The sequence below is a fragment of the Rattus norvegicus genome, chromosome 3 (assembly GCF_036323735.1).
Source record: "Rattus norvegicus strain BN/NHsdMcwi chromosome 3, GRCr8, whole genome shotgun sequence".
NCBI lineage: Eukaryota > Metazoa > Chordata > Mammalia > Rodentia > Muridae > Rattus > Rattus norvegicus.
The window spans coordinates 69,152,734-69,169,703 of NC_086021.1; the positions used below are offsets into that span (position 1 = coordinate 69,152,734).

The window sequence follows — 16,970 nt, forward strand, 5'->3', positions numbered from 1 at the left end:
CTATGTGTGAAGATCTTCTAGAATTTAGCATTTTTATTCTTCAAGCTTTCTCAGTTTCTAGAGCCAACTTTAAAAAAAAATCATGTTTGTCATCCCCAGCAATAAAGTCACTTTTTATTTTTATTTATTTTAATTTTTCTTTTGGCTTCTAAGTAGCCCAGCTTCCCAACAGAAAATGGGAGCCATTTGTGGACACACGCACATGCACAGAAAATTAAGCTGTAAATATCTGGTCTGGGTTATTATTAGAATCTGGAAACATCTGAGGCTACAGGACAACCCAAGCATTGCAACCACGATGTGCAGGTAATTGCTTAAATGATTTACACCTTACTCTTTCTATTAAAACTGTCTCTAAAGACAAACATTTGTAGGCTTGGTTCTGCAATAAAAACTGGTATCTGATTTCACTGGGACAAAATCTTGTGAAAGATGTTACATTTCTTCAAGGACATATGCATGGCTAAACTAAGCCCTGGGCAAAGACAGGCACCAAAAGATGTTAATGACTACAAAATATGACGATGGTATGGCCATGCATGGTATGTAAATGAATGTGGCCATCCACTCAGAGCAAGGAAGTGTTAGGAAAAGAAACTATACATAGGACTGTTTTTGTTTGTTTGTTTGTTTGATTGACTGATTCTCAATAAAAGTATCAATTTAAAAGCATCCTTGGAGCTGGGGGTGTAGCTCTGTAATAGAGCATTTCCCTCACATACATATTTAACCTATCTTAAATGGTTTCTTATTGTCCATTGTCAGTTTCGGTTTTTATTTCTCATAAATCTTGCTTACCAAGACTTCAAATGAATGTCATTCCCAACCCAACTCCCAAGGGACAGAGAGGTACCACATCAGGGAAAGACATGAGCCACTTAGACAAGAATGAGAGGAGATTTAAATTGGTTCACTCAGATGATATCTGCATGAAGTTACCAACCCGCTGTCTCAGAATGAAGAAGTGTTCAGTGTTACCATATATTACAGGTAGCTCTGCTGAAGACATGCAAGCATGCCCACACACACACACACACACACACACACAAACACACAGACAGACATACACACAAACACACAAACACACAGACAGACACACACACAAACACACAAACACACACACACAGACACACACAGACACAGAAACACACACACAGACACACACAGACACATAAACACACAGAGACACACACACACAAACACACACACAGACAGACACACACACAGACAGACACACACACACAGACACACACACAGACACACAAACACACACACAGACACACACAGACACATAAACACACACAGACACGCACACACAAACACACACACAAACACACACACAGACACACACACAAACACACACAGACACACACACAAACACACACACAGACACACACACACAGACACACACAGACACACACACAGTTATATTCATATGAAAACTATGATTTTTTTCAGACTTGAAAACAAATGCAGTTTCACACTCTTCAACATTTCCATGTCTAAACCTCACTAAAATTTCAGTTACTCACAGGTACCTCTGTATAAGGGGGAAAAAATCACATTATAAAGTTTTATGTTATTTGTGGTAAGAATATGTGAGAAAGAAAATGACTCCCCAAAATACAAGTTGATAAAGCCCCTGAACTACTAGAAGACAGAGGTTAATAGCTGGACTCACAGCCAAAATTAAAATAAGCCGTTGACCAGTGAGTTGGAGCTATGGCTCACATTTTGTGGTCATTAACTTCTAACAGGACCCTCTCCACAGCATCTTTCATTGTCCCCCTAGTAAAACTCTAAAGGAAAAATGACCAGCCCTTTAGGTGCAAAGATTCTGTGTGGATGCTTCATTCACTTCATTTAACACCCCTCAACTCCCTGTTTATAAATCAAGCAGGAGCTGAAGCCAGACCTTTTAAACCTTTCCAGTTACCATCACAAGTCTTTACAATGCAATCTTTAATATCTGGTAGATTTGAATGTCTGTTTTAGCAAGTTCTAACTTGCCTAAAATTTACTGAGTGGTTACACGAAGCCAGCAGAACTGAGTTAAGGAGGCAGCACATGTGGCAGACCAACTGTGGAAACAGTACTGCTACTTTGATCACATTGCGTCACAGTCTCTTTGACTCTACCAATAAAGTACTGTCCTTTAGTGGAAGGGCCATTTGCTGAAGGTCCAGTGTTTGCCATGCAATTAACGAAGCAACATTTGTCCTCTGTCACTCAGCCACTTCTTTATAACAATCCAGGTTCAGCAGCCACCCTGCAGACATTTTCTTCCACCTAGAGTATACGAGACCCCCTCCAGATTCCAACATGAAGTCTTAAGCTAGCATCTGGAACTCCTCATCCCCGAAAAGCCCAAGTTAGAAGAGATGGAGTGAGTTTTCAGAAAAAGGTACAGGCTTCTTTTAAAGATGTGTATTTCAAAGGATGACAGTAAAGTAGATTTTGTTCTTTTCTTTTAATGGGCTCTTTTCTGAAGCAAGGTGAACAAGTGCTTCTCTCTAGTACGCCTTTTGTTTTTTGTTTAAGAAGTGATCCGTTACAATTTCAGTATTCGGTTAGGTTGAAATTCTCTTAGAAAATTTTGTAACTTCATTTGCTGTGAGACTAGGGTAGATTTGGAAGGAAGCTGACCCCAGACACACATGCGACTGCTGAAGCCTCTGAGGCACTGGAAGAGTGAGGTCAATGGGTGGACTTGCAGCTAAATTCTTTGCAGCCCAGTGTTTAGTGCAAAATAAATTAATACTGTCAGACACTAAACAGAACAAAACAGCGCCAATGAAAATGTTAACCAAAGACATTTACAAACTACAGATTTGCTGCAAGTTAAATCAGCATCCAAGAGGAGGTCAGCGAGTTAGTGTCCCATGCCTCAGCACCCCAAGTACTGTCATATCCCCACAGCACTGTGCTCTGAATACGGGGTACAAATCTATACAGTACACTAACCAGAGGAGAGCGAAACTAGAAACAGGCATCTAAGGTGTTGATAATTTCCTTTGCTCAACCAAAGGCTGGATAGTCAACCAGTCCTAGGGTGGCAAAAAGCTTGTAGGAAGTCCTGAATTCTAATACTTTATAGCTCTGCTTCCTCAAATTTTCTGACTCCAAATTCACAAGAAAAAAAAAAGTGTTAAAAAGGGAAAGATGCTACTAGCCTTTAATCAAAGTAGTGAAGAGAACTCTGTTTTGGGGGGTTTTAAGGGTAGCACCAGGGTGTGGCTCTAATGGGATTAATTTAAACTCTTCCTCCCCAGCAACATAAAAAACGATTGTAAGCTTCTCTTCACGGGTGTTATTACAGAACTATTTTCGGGGTTATGTTTCCTCTGTTTGGTAATTTCGTGGTATGTAGTGAACACAAGAAAAAAAATATGACTTTTGGCTAAGAAACTGAAGCCAAGGAAAAGGATGCAGACAAAAACTATCCTACGTGACACATGACTCTGTACACTGATGTGAAAATAAATAAAAAGAAATGCTATTGCTTCAGTCAAAGTACACAATTTCAATACTTTTCACCAATTTTTATCTAACATCTTAAGCAGTTTTTAAAAGATCAGTGAACGAGTAACAAAATGTCAGTATCCATTGCTTTGATAAGTTCAAATCACCAGAGGTTTTCCGGACACCTATACAGTTCATGTCCCATGTATGCATGCTAAGGAAATTAAAAATGAATCCGATGTGTCTGCTTATAAGAATGTAGAGTTCCCTAATGGGGAAAAATAGTGCGCAGTGATACTCAGTGTGAAAAGATGATGTTAATGATCAAAGGAAATTGTGTGTGTGTGTGTGTGTGTGTGTGTGTTGAGGGGGAGGTGATGGGGATCATCTGTGCTGGAGGCCATATATAGACATTAAGTATCCTTTTCAATTGTCCCCTCTTTATTAATTTTTTTTGAAAAAGTGTCTTTCATTGGAACTGACACTTCCTGATTCATTTAAGACTGCTGACCAGTAAACCAGGCAACTCTCTTGCCCCTCCCTGGCATAAGGATAGGTGAAAACTACCAAATCAGGCTTTCCCACAGATGCTAGGAATCTGAACCCAGGTCCCCAGGCCTTCTTTGCAAGCACTTTACCAACTGAGCCAGATCACCAAATCCATGCAAAACATTTTTAGTGCGTTTAAGGAAAACGAAGTGTCAAAATCTGTCCTAAGCAAAGTTGGTGAATGATACACACTGAGAGTAGCCATCATTTCATGAAAATATAACTTTCAGTCTGATCTAATTCATATATATTTTAGAAGATTTATGGTTCCTATGGCCACTGAATAAGTCCATCTGACTTTCAATTTCTTACAGAGGAAATGCATTACCTCATTAATACTTATTGTCTCCCAACATACTGGAGTATCTCACACTTTAGCTTGCGACCAATTAGTAACTATATTTAGTAAATAAACACTATGAAAGGCTCAACCAGGAAATAAATGGTCCTTCACTTCACTGTTTCTAAGACAAGGTCCTGTGTTTCATGGAGAGAAATGGAGTCCTTATCGTGATTCAGGGCTACCCAAGCTCACTAGCAAATGGAGAAGAAGCCCTGTATTGTTCTTTAGTTGTTATGGAATTCCATCTCCCATTAGGACAAAGAGAATTGAGGGTGAGCAGAGTTGGAAGACTTGCCTAGGCAACCAATGCCAGAGGCTGGGGGCCTCTGCCGCCATGTTTTCTCTTCATCGTCAACTCTGAAGGCCCTCTGAGGTAGACTGTTCTCTCCTCTTAGTGGACACAACGAAAGTTGTTCGCTCCTTCTAGTGAATGTCATTAATATACTCAATTCTGAATAATAACTTATGCCTGTAAATAAAAAGCTCTTCTAAAGAAAGTGATGATTTTATGGGTTCACGGGATGTATAAATCCCTTGGTGTGTAAAAGTGACTGACATAACTAATTCTACCTTTGAAATCACTTTGGGAGCCAAAAAAGGTTATGTTACTTCCACTTCATGACGCCTGCCCCCCACCCAAACAAACAAACCGAAAAGCCACCCACATAACTAGTTTGAAGTGGGGCTTATGAATATGTGAGGTTTGTGAGAAGAATTCTTTCTTTCTCTTCTTCCTTTTTCTGTGTAACCCCATCATCATCCTGAGGCAGAATTGCTATGTACTCTGGGGTGGTCTCTGACTTGGAATCCCCACCGAAATTACGGCACACGTCACCATGCCAGGTCCTTGTGTGGGAACTTTGTTGCTGACTAATGATGATAATACATTAGAAAAAAATATCAAATTTTACAAATTTAAACATGCCTATATATTTCAAGGACCAGAACCGTATGGTAATAAAATGTGTGACATTCCCAAAGAATCAATACAAGAGATATATGTCAGTGAATCATTTTCTATAACTTTAACCATGGCCTAAGCAAATGGAAGTTATCAGTGGCAAAAGAAAAAGAAAGAAAAAGAAAAAAGAAAAAGAAAAAAAGATTCTGAGAATAAAATTAGCCCCCACTAAAGGCACATACGCCTTTATACATTTTCAACTTATGTGCAGGTAAACTGGAAATAGATATTTTTTTTTCATGTAAATAGTTACAAGTTCTACTATTCAGAATGGGATAAAGAACCTATCACTTCCTAACAGGAAATTATAATTTGCTTAGATTACAGCACAGTGATCATTAATTCCTAGTAAGTGCCCATTTTGCATATAATTATATTAGAATTGGATCAGCATAATTATCAACACTGTTTTCAGGAAAAACACATGGGAAAGGACCCTAAACTTTGCCTCAACATTCTTTCCTCCCTTTTTACTTTTGCCTGTGCCCCCTTTTCTACCAGTTGCCATTCATCACGGATAGTTTGTCCACAACCAGAAAGGCAGCTTTATCCTCCCCGAAACCCATAACCTACACCCAGTCAATTTATTCAGACTACCTCCTCATAATCTAAATATCCATATACTAGTGGATGAAGGGAAATTTGATTTTCCAGATGACCAAGTAATAATCAGCCTTGCGGATAAGTTTGTAAAGAATGCAGGTCTCACCACGGTGCATACACACAGGTAGACAGTATGATTATCGCTCAGCAGTAGGAGGCTTGCTGAGGTAGCTAGGGTCCTGGAGAGTATGCAATATGCACAGTGCAAAATGGGCCGAAGCACTTTGGCCTGTAAGGAAGTAGAGAGTGACTGCAGAGTTGCTTGTCAAAAAAAAGTATAGAGGGATGTTTATCCACGTGTATTTAGGTGCAAATGCATGTGCTTTCAACACACCCATCTCAACAACTCCCAGGGGAGCACATGGTGGCAGGAGTTTGGTAATGAAATTTCAGAGAAATAATAAGAGGTTTTGTAAAACTGTAGGGTTTTATCCATTCTTACGCCTAAGTCCATATCACACCTAAGACTAGATTCCCTTTGTATCTTTAAAATTAAGTAATATAAAACCATCCACCCATTAAAAAAAAGTTTTACTTTGATGCTAAAACAAAATGAAATAAAGAGAGGAAGAAAAGAAGGAAAGCATTTATTTGGTGTCTGTGCTCATGAAGTAATACATTAAAGATCAAAACAGAACAAAGAACTCCTGTTATTAGATTTCCTAACAGTCTCATGTTTAAATGTTATCAATAGGGATGACATAGCCATAACTTAAAAACTCACGAGATTCTGCACATGCACAAGAATGTCCTTTTAATGAGACACTAAATCTATTTCTGAAGGGTCTGCTCTCTCAGCAGATATAAGTAAGTTTCTATCAATAATTGGTTGATTTCAAAGCATATTTTTTAATTAAGGAACTTAATAGTATTCACAGTGCACTTAAAATATTTCTGAAGGCAGAAAAAACTTTAGTTATATGAGCATATAAAATTCCAAAACTGCTCATCTTTTTTTTTCCAGTTTGTGAGAACTGGGCCATTTGAGGTCCCAATTGTCTGCACTTGGTTCTCCCTCCCCAGCACTTTCTGATCACCTGAGCAACAAGAACGAAATCTCCTTTATAAAACGCTGAGACTCAGACTGATGGTGGGGGCCAGGGCGTAAGACACACATCTTTTGTAAGGAGGATCTAAAATTGACTCCAGGTCTGGGATTCAAGAACAGAAGAGTCAGATTTAACACAGACATGCTATAAAAGCTAAATGCGGCTATTATTCTTAACAAGTTACATATTGGGTATTATTCTTTAAAAAACGAGTCATAAAATATCATTTTAAGTACTTACAGTCATGAATATGCTCTACTCCTTTACCTCTGCCTGAATGTAATTTTTCATTTTCCAGGAAAGGATACATTTTCTAACTAACCCCGTTAACCTAATTACTCATAAAAATACCCAAAACATCTATGACGTCAATAGCTTTACACAGAGATGTGTCTGTGCACATGAACAAGAGGATATCCCATGTAGATAAGCAAACCTGCAGTTCTTATTTTAAAAGATTCCTTAAGATGCCTGTCATACCTAGCAGTGAAATTTATCAAAAAAAAAAAAAACATTCAAAGTTTGCAAACAGTCAGTCTGTTCTTTCAATGCCTCACTCCTCCAGCCACACAGTCCTATTCAAAAGTATTAACTGGTAAGCATAAAAGGATAATAGTAGCCTGTTTATTTAACAGTATTTGTTTCATCTTAAAACAGGGATTAAAATGAAAATGGCTTCAATATTAAGGCAATCTTTTTTTTTATCCTACTCACAATAATTATCCGGTTAGATTAAAATCAGTGAATCATACCTAATTAAGATTTACAATTTAGCTTCATTGAGGTATATGATCTGAGAGAAAGTGTTTATTCTTTGCTTCAATTTGAAGAGGGCAAAATAGAATGGACTACTGTAGCAGCCCAGAAGCTATCACAGTCACGGCAGCCTACCAGAGCACTATGTATTTCAACAGATTTGAGCCTCACTCATTATTGAAGCCAGACATTTCATACGAGCATGCAATAAAAGATAGGAGTGAGATTAAAAAGAATAAATAAGCAGCCGAGTTGCAATTGTGTTACAGAAACTGTAGACCAAACATGGAACATTGAGAAGTAGGGGTTGATACGTGCTACCACCTGCCACTTTTCCACTGTCCTTCATGTAGAAGATCGCTAAAGTGTGGGTTAAAATACTTCTTTCTCTTCCTCTTTTCATTGGAGTATATACCAAAAGACCAACTCCTCATTATTACTCAGAATCAAGGCGTGTCTTCCCAGGACTCTATAGTATTACGACAAAGTCTACCAAGGTATTCAAAATAAGTTCCATTTTTTTCCTTCCTCTAAAATATCTTTAAAGACCCCCTTCTCCACCCCAGTCTTGGGTTACATAAAAGAAGAGTGACTTTTCCCCGGCTCTTTGATATCTCCTTTCTGGCAGTGATCTGATGTAAGAGCTACCTTTTGAAAATAAATGGCCCAACTTCAAGTGCTCTCAGCTCCGCACTTGCTGGGCCTTCCATCAGGCCTCAGTCTTCATGTGAAAAGCTATAAGGCTTCAAGACGTAGTTTGGGGGCATCTCAATACGAAACTCCTTTTATTGAGCCCTGCATTGGGAAACAAGATTTTCAATGTTTGCTTGACCCATCGGCAGAGAATGAACAAACCAAAGTAGAAAAGCAGCCATGCCGACTGACCACAGGTCAGAGGGAGATCGAATATTACAATGCCTGTCGGAAGAGTAAATTCACAATTCGAATGGGATAGGATACACCTCAGGACTAGGACTCCTGCAGGAAAGAGTTGCTTGCCCCTTTAACATTTCTATCAGTTCAGTTATGTGGTTACAATGCCACTTCCTCATGTCTAAATACCAATACTGATACTAACATAATAAGGTGATTATTTTTGTGTTTGTCCCTCTTCCCTGACTGTCACTCAACGAGCTGTGCTTTTATTATTTTTAATGGTCAGGATTTTCTATATATTTAAATAACTTTAGACTGCTTGACCTTAGGAAAGGGTAGAGGTGGTACAAAGAGACCAAGAGACCATCCAGTCTCTTAAGACAAGTCCCACTGAAATAATTCCTCTATGTTTGGGTTATACTTTCTTAACTATGTGCCCATATACATGTAATTAAAAACATCAAGTTTCTGTTAACATGAACATTCACGTGATATAACAGGTACATGACAACATGAGACGAAAGCAAATATATTGTTCAGTGGGAAAAAAAAAAAAACAGAAGTCCTAAAGACCTATTATTTTATCTGTTCTCTTTAACAGCTCCCATTAGTGTCCTTTACCTGAGTCAAATCAGATAAATGGAATAACCGGTCTTCACCCATAAAACCAGTGATTTCCCCAAAACTGTCTCTTAGTATACTTTGTAGACAGTAAAAGCCAAGCGTACCCTCATTGCCCTGTGACCTCGGCAGGCACAAGGACCCCCAACAGAAGGGGTTTTGCACTTGCTAAAATGCTCTGCTGTGGGTGTCCTGAAATTATACATAATTTTAAAATAAGCTATCTCACATTCTGATTGTATGCTGGGCCTTATAAATGAGGTAGATGGTCCTAGCTGAAGGTCACAGCATTTCTAGATGAAAAAAAAAGTCAAAAGAATAACAGAAAGTTTCCTGAAATACACAGAAAGCCACGACTTCACACTGCACTGCCTTTCAGATCTAATTGCACGTTACTGTTTCCGTTCACAATATTTCCTCTAAAGCCAATGCACAAGGAAAAGCACAGGTCCCCTCATTCCAGGAAGAGTAACAATCGCACGTGCACCACATTCAACTGTCTGTGATTTTTACAGCATCAGTGTATGTAAGTCGAGTATCAGTTGATTCCACAAGAAGGGCTTCTGTGGGAAAAATAAAACGCACATTCTGCTCCCTTACCAGCAACATATCTACAAACCACTGTGACAAATACGTAAATCAATAGCAGAGACCAAAATCCATACAGGGAAAAAAAACTGAGAAAAGCATTTTCAATATTAAGATACTGGGGGCAGGGGATATCATTTTAGGCGTGCTTTAAATTTTGTATTCTGCATCAAAAATCCTTATTTGTAAATGATATACTAGCAAATTATATATCATTAATAATTCTCAATAAAAGCTATTCAGCTTATGAAATAAAGGCAAACTCTTGATAAGAATCAATTTTTTTGATTACTTAATTTTTTTTCTTAAAAAGGGTCTTTTTCAAACCTAAATAAATAAATATTAAATAATAAATAAATGAGTTAGAAATGGAAAAGACAGGTTAGTTTTGGGCCTTCGTAGAATAAATCGTGCAATGTACTCTAAAGCTGTGTCAGCTTAAAAATATGATTTGAAGGAGCGACAGCACAAATGTTACAGCATGAGCAAACACATCCATTTATACGTCGCGTAACATGAGTCCCTGTGAAAGGAAATCCTCTTCCTGGTGCCTTGGAGATGCTCTCCACCAAGACTCAACCATATGCAACGAGAAACAAAGTGTCAATATTCAAATAACAGGACAACAAGCAGATTTGTTGCATAAAATATGTAAATATTACTAACAGAAAGTGCCAGATGATATCCAGTGTTTTGATGGCTGCGGATCATCTATCTTTCCTGCCTCCTCAATCTCAAAAGAACATTAATCAACAGGTATCCTAGGGGCCTGCCCGGGCTGAGCAGGCACCTGTGGTCCTGTCCTAAAGGCCCTGGCGTTCCCACCTGCTTACCATTTGCCTTCCACCTCCCCGCACCATCCATTTTCCCAGTGCTCTGCCAAGTCCTTTTTTCCACTTCTTTTCTACTCCCAATTTGTGCATTCCTTTTAGTAAACCACTTACAATCATTTAAGATCAACAGCAAAATTAAGAATTAGCAATCAGCACTCCGGTCAAGGGGTCTGTGGTTGAATTCTCTACCAGAATGTAAAGGGAAAAAAAGATCTATGTATACAAAAAGGGAGACTGGGATGAAATTCCAACCATAGAAATATTTGCCAAGGATGCCACTGATTTGTATTCTTTCCAATAAGACTTTCCGTGGGGCTGGGGGTGGGCGGGTGAGTATGTACCTGTGGTTGCTATGCTATCAGTTTTGGGGCTGCAGTATTTCCAGTGGTATCTGACAGAAAATGTCTCAGCTCAAATGACAATGGCACGTCAGCTTCTAGAAATCTCTAAATAAAGAAATCATGCAACATTTTTAATTGCATCCTCCTCGTTCCATCTGCTTATCCTAATTTATCAATACCTCAAACAAAAAGCTGATACGGTGATTAAGAAAACCTCCAACCAGCCACCGTCAATCTCTCTGCAAAAGTCTGCAGCAATTGTTGCTATCAAAAATGTATAAATCGATTTAAAGTCTTAGTCATTAAATGCATTATCTTTACAACAATGCCTGTGGCACTCGAGAGGCTGGCATACAAAATTCAGACAGGAGAGTTTATGGATCAAAGGTAGGAGTTGCAGACACCCCTGTTAAAGCAAAGCTCTGAGCACAAACACAAAGTTCCAAACAAAAGGCCTGCTATTGTTTCAAATACACCTAATAGTTCTGCTGATTTGGAACGATTAGAGCTGATTACTTAATTAGGCAATCATTAGGCATCCAAAAACACTGACAGAAACAGGGGACTTCAGAGCCCACCTTCACCTGGAAATGACAATCATTGCAAACTTTCTGCATCCACCTCTCTACATAACCCGGGCAAGTAAGTAACATCTAACGTATGACACCCTGGAGGTCGGGGGACGAAACGATTTACCAATGAGGAAATGATGCACTTCTTCCAGGATGCTGAATTTTCAAACTAAGTGAGAAGAGCAGATAGTGGTGCGGACCGTCTCTGTGGACTCAGAAGCTGCGGCTCTCTGCGCTCTGACCACATGCTTGCATTAGCTGAAGATAATTAATGAAATTTCTACTCTCTTGCATGTCCTTCAGAAGCAACAGCCCACAAAATGCTGCCCAAAGTAAAATCAGCAACAACAAAAAATGATTTTCTGCTGGAAGCTGAACTGCAGGTGTCTTAAATATGAGAGAGAGAGAGAGAGAGAGAGAGAGAGAGAGAGAGAGAGAGAGAGAGAGAGGCTGATTAAGATTGTTTGTACTCAGAAGAAATCAGACGCTGTTTTAAGGGCCTCACAGACATTTTAGTGTTTCTTAAAGTAATTCCAAAGGCCCCCTATAAACTCTGTGTAGGAGAAAAGCAAAACAAGTCTACTCACATGCACAGCTTCCAAACAGAAGTCTCACCCTCTTCCAGGAAAACAATGAGATTGCATTGCCCTGCTATGATTCTTTCATTTCAGACATGATTAATTAGCAAGAATTGCACTCCTGAAAACTCCCAGCACACTCTGGCTGGCTTATTTAATATCGTACATGAAGGAGCAAGTGGCCTCCAGCACTATAGAGCAGGTATCCAAAAACTCTATTTCCAAGGAACACTTTTCTATCTTTGCTTCCAAACATAAAGAAAACTGCTTTGGCTGCCTTTACAGAAAATAATTTGGAAAGAAACAGGTCATTGTTTTAACAATCTTTTTAAATTTTGTATAATGCATTCATAAAAATGTGTCACATTTAATGTGCTAGCCCTATTTTCAAACTGAGACTCCAAAGGACTCATAAGTCTGTGTAGTTTATATTGATAAGCAACCACATGCAAAATTGACACACAATAGCAACGTTACATTCGAGCACATTTGGGCACAGAGTTTAAAAGGAAAAAAAATTGAGTGTTTTACCAAATAAAAGTTAATTTTTCATGATTACAATGAAAACCAGAAACCATAAGAATAAAAGAGAAGAAAGAACTCAACATTTAAATGAATGAAAACTGCTGACTCTCAATATTATTCCCAACACTGTTTCAAAATAATTTTCCTTGCAAACACTCTCTTTTCAAAATGCCCATATCAATCAAGAAGCTACCCATAACTGAAGACATCATAAATGCATAATTGAACAATTTATAAAGCCTGAGATTTCCCTCTGAAACCTTCACTGACTGTGATGGCTGGAAAACTTCACACACAGTCCAGCACTAACATACTAACAATTAGATCTTGTTGGTTCCAGGAAACATTTTTTTTTAATCTATATTGCTCAAAATATCTTCCCCTCCTCCCCTCTTGTATTAAATTTAGGATCAAAAACATCAAAGCAGCTTCCACCTCGGACCTAACTTTTAGAGGATCAATGTGACAAGGCAGTCCCTGATAGATGTTTCTCTTGATAAACGACTTGTTCAAAAGAGACATTGTAGCTTTCATTTCCTGACCACAACACACTTTTAATTTGCAGCAGCAGAGGTACCGAGTGTGGCCACTTGCCCACTTTGTAGTCTCTTAGGTTTCTGGCTCTGATTCCTTCAGGCCACACATTTGAGATAAAAGAAAAAAAAAGAAAAAAAATCTAAAAAACAGTCAAAGTGAGAGAAAAATAGAAACCACTAGTACCCTTTAATGCATATACACACATGTATCTACTTTCTAGACACATACATGTATATGTACACACACACACACACACACACACACAATCAGATTCCAGTGAGTGATAACAAGACTTCTAAACATCATTTGCACCTCCAGCATTTAGACACAGAGAAAGAAATCACGTGAGTATTACTTAATAGCAAGCAAAAGCTAGTCTAGGAGCAATTTACATACTTAAATGTACTGTTCCATGCCTCCGATGGTACTGTTGCCTGTGCGTGTTTTTACTGACTATTGCAATAATGAGTATTACTACTGTCCAGAAACCAGGTTTAAGTATCAATACGGTGAACAGTCAAACCACCCAATTTCTGCTCTCAGCACATTGTCCGAGGTCCGATTTAAAATTTATAAATGTAATATCCTCCTGATCACAGGCAGCAGCCCAATCTGCTCTGAATATATATTACAGCTTTAACATCACAGAGGGAAATCGCCCATCTGGCAATCCCATTCGCTCCAACAGCTCCAGGGGAAAAGAAGAAAAAAAAAAAAGCTGTGCTCTCTCTCCTCCTTAAAACATTTCTCAGGGCAAATTATTTGCATCTAAAATAAACAGTCTTCTTATTGATCGCTTCAAAGTCAACAAGTTCCAAATGCAAAATCCAATCAAATCCTTCCCATCCTGCAAGTGTAGTGTGTGTTTAGTCCTAGAGTCAGCAGAGCCCAGGCAGAAGTGCATGTCGCGCCTCTGGTCCTGAAGTCCCTTCCCAGTATTCTCATTTGTGTTATGAGAAAGCACTGGCCAGGGCCACACTACAGACGCCTGGCAGCTTTGACCCTCTCATCTCTTTGATTCCTCTTTCCTGCTTTCACTCTTTTCAAGAGAAACCCATGGCATGGGGGAAAATGTACCAACAACAAGAACCAGTTTAAAGTGCACATATTCTTTGGTCATGCAAAATACTTTCCCATCTTTTGGTGGTTGTTGTCGTCCCCTCTTAGACTTAATTGAATATCACAAAGTGTACACACAGCACAGCCACTCGAGCTATTGAAAACCCCTCTCACTCCATTTAACTGACTTAAAAAAAAAAGAAAGAAAGAGGAAAGAGTGATTTCAAATAAAGTCAATTTCAGTGTCTGATTATTTAATTCTATCACAGGTTAAAAGTAAAAAGCTCTGACAGGCAGACAAGTGATGGCAAGAGGAAAAAAAAAACAAAAACCTCCCAGTGTTTCTTACAAGATGTTAAAGACTGGAGTGATGGAAAAATATATACACACACATCTTACTTTCATGGAAAAGATATGCCTTCACCCACTCACCCAAATGGCAGAAAATCCACACAGAAGAACCGATTACTCCATAAAGTGCAATCAAGGGAGCAAACAGTCAAATTCCATTAAAAGGTTGAGGGGGGAAAAAAGGAAAAAGAAAATTCCATCCAGTCCTGTGTGTGCACATATATACGTATATATGTAGAAATACTTTCATTACGTGGCAGTCTTTACCCCCACACTCCCACCCTCTCCATTGGGCTGCCCCCCACCCAAAACAACAACAACAAAAAAATCCCACCCTGAGTTTAACTAATTTACATACCATTTGACTTCACCCTGTCGAGAGCATTAATAGAAACATGCAACTTCAAGATTCGAACTAAAACCAATGAAAGTGTCCTCAAGTAATCTATTAATAAAACTGAAATGCATAAACAAGTGAAAGAAAATACGGGGAAAAAAAGCATAGTGACAGATTAAAATAAACAGATATCGACATGTTTAAAAAGAATTGGACATCACGAGCATCTGGTTCCCAAGCAGTCTCCAATGGTTTTTATCATGCTATTTAATTTGTCTTCCCTATTTAAATGCAAAGGAAGGAAATTCCAAAACTGACATACCATAAACACTGGTGCTACTGATCATTTCTTGCTGGTAGCACAAAAAGCTGAATTGGATTTCTCACAAGCAGGAATTCCAAAGGTTGCTTTTCATTAAAGCCACTTTTCCTCTCAGCTATCAAATGTCACTGCCTTGAAACGTGGGCCCTTTCGTCAGGTACTCATTTAACCTACATGCATATAATTAAGGGGGAAAGCAACATCAACAAAAAGGGGATCTCAGATCACAGGAGAAGAAAGAAAGGAAAAAAAAGCACATGACCAGGAATGCAAGTCCATGTCAATTTCACTCACTCCCATTGAAACTAACAAGAGCTCCGGGGAGGACGGTAATAGGATCAGTGGATTGTATATACCATTAAATTATACATCTTTCTCTCCCGTTCCTTGCCAACAATACGCCCACCACGCTGTACCCCCTCCCGCATGATGTGCTTACAGTTTTCTGCAACCGATCCTCTGACATTTTTCTCGATCCCCCAGCCACGAGATTGTAATTTAACCTCAACTTTTTGTGTGTGTGCAAGATTCTTATTTACACTTCTTATTTACTTAGAAGTTAGTTCCCGAAGAAAGTCTAGCCCCACCCTATGGCTCCGCTTTCTTATTTTTTATTTTTTTGAGGTAAAAAGATAGTAGTGAGTAAGCCCAACATCGCGAAAAGCGAGATTCTTGCAGTCACGAACTCTTAATCCCTTACTATTGTTACAATGATTAAGCTGCAGAAATATGCATCATAATGTTTCAGGGCTACTTTGTACGGAGAAATTAGACAGCAGGTTGGCGTACAGAATAGAAATGAATGCAAATTAAATTTACTGTTTACGGCACAACTCAGAGACCTCTTCTCACTACAGGTCTTGGATTTATCTATATTCTTTAAAAATAAAACAAAAACAAAAAAATTTAAACAGATGGTAAAAAACTACGAAGCTCTCCTTACCTGGACGCGCAGAGCGAGCTCCCGATAGGTTAGCGTAGCATCGATCCGATGTGTTTGCTGATGAATGGAAGCTAGGGTTAAGTGAAGGTGCCTATGATTTGAAATCATTCCAAGTTTTTGAAGGGAAGACGGACTGCAGCCTCTGCCATGTTGGAATTTCAAACCCAAAACAGCTGCTTGGAAGGAGCCAGCATGCCAGAGGCTGAGCGCAGGCGCAGAGCGCCGCCGAGCCAAATTCAAATCACTTTCACACTAAGAGCCAAAGATCAGTTTTCAAAGGAGAGAGGGAGAAAGAGACGCAGGCGGCCGCGCGGCCGGGCGTCGGGAGGCAGTGGCGAGAGGCGGGCGTTGGAGCGCGGCGGGCCGGGAGCCCCGGGAGGGAGCGGCGGCGCGGGCCGGGGCTGCAGGGGGAGCGGAGGCGGGAGGCGGCGAGCGGCGCCCGGCCGCGGGCGGACTGGGAGGGCGCAATGGCCGGCCGCCGGGTCATGTTACACGGCCCGGGCCTCGGCGGCCGCCCAGCCTCACAACCGCGCTCCCGCGGCCCGGAGGGGGCCCCGAGGTCATGCCGGCGCGCGGGGACGCGGAGCCCGGCCCAGCCCGCGCGCGGGGAGCGACGCCCCCGGGGGAAGCGAGCCCGGCTGTCCACGAGCGATCGCGCGTCTCTCAGGGCCCCTCCCCGGCCCTCCGGTCACCACCGTAGCCCGGCCAGCCCTCCCTGCCGCCGCGCGCACGGGACGGGGACCTGGACGTGGAGCCGGGACGTC

General features: G+C 40.1%; 1 protein-coding gene across 5 annotated transcripts in view; it reads right to left on the bottom strand.

The window, feature by feature from the left end:
* Positions 1 to 16,415, bottom strand: part of Fign (fidgetin, microtubule severing factor) — a 123,231-nt gene extending 106,816 nt beyond the window's left edge. For 2 of the 5 annotated variants that reach the window (XM_063283273.1, XM_008761889.4), the window contains exon 1: positions 1 to 16,200. This exon is cut by the window's left edge. Coding sequence is in view for 2 of the 5 variants with exons in the window: in NM_001106484.1 (NP_001099954.1) it covers positions 15,264 to 15,288 (25 nt within the window). In the remaining 3 variants the exon portion in view is untranslated. The other 3 variants (NM_001106484.1, XM_008761890.4, XM_008761888.4) reach the window with 3 other exon arrangements.
* Between the last annotated feature and the right edge of the window lie 555 nt (positions 16,416 to 16,970).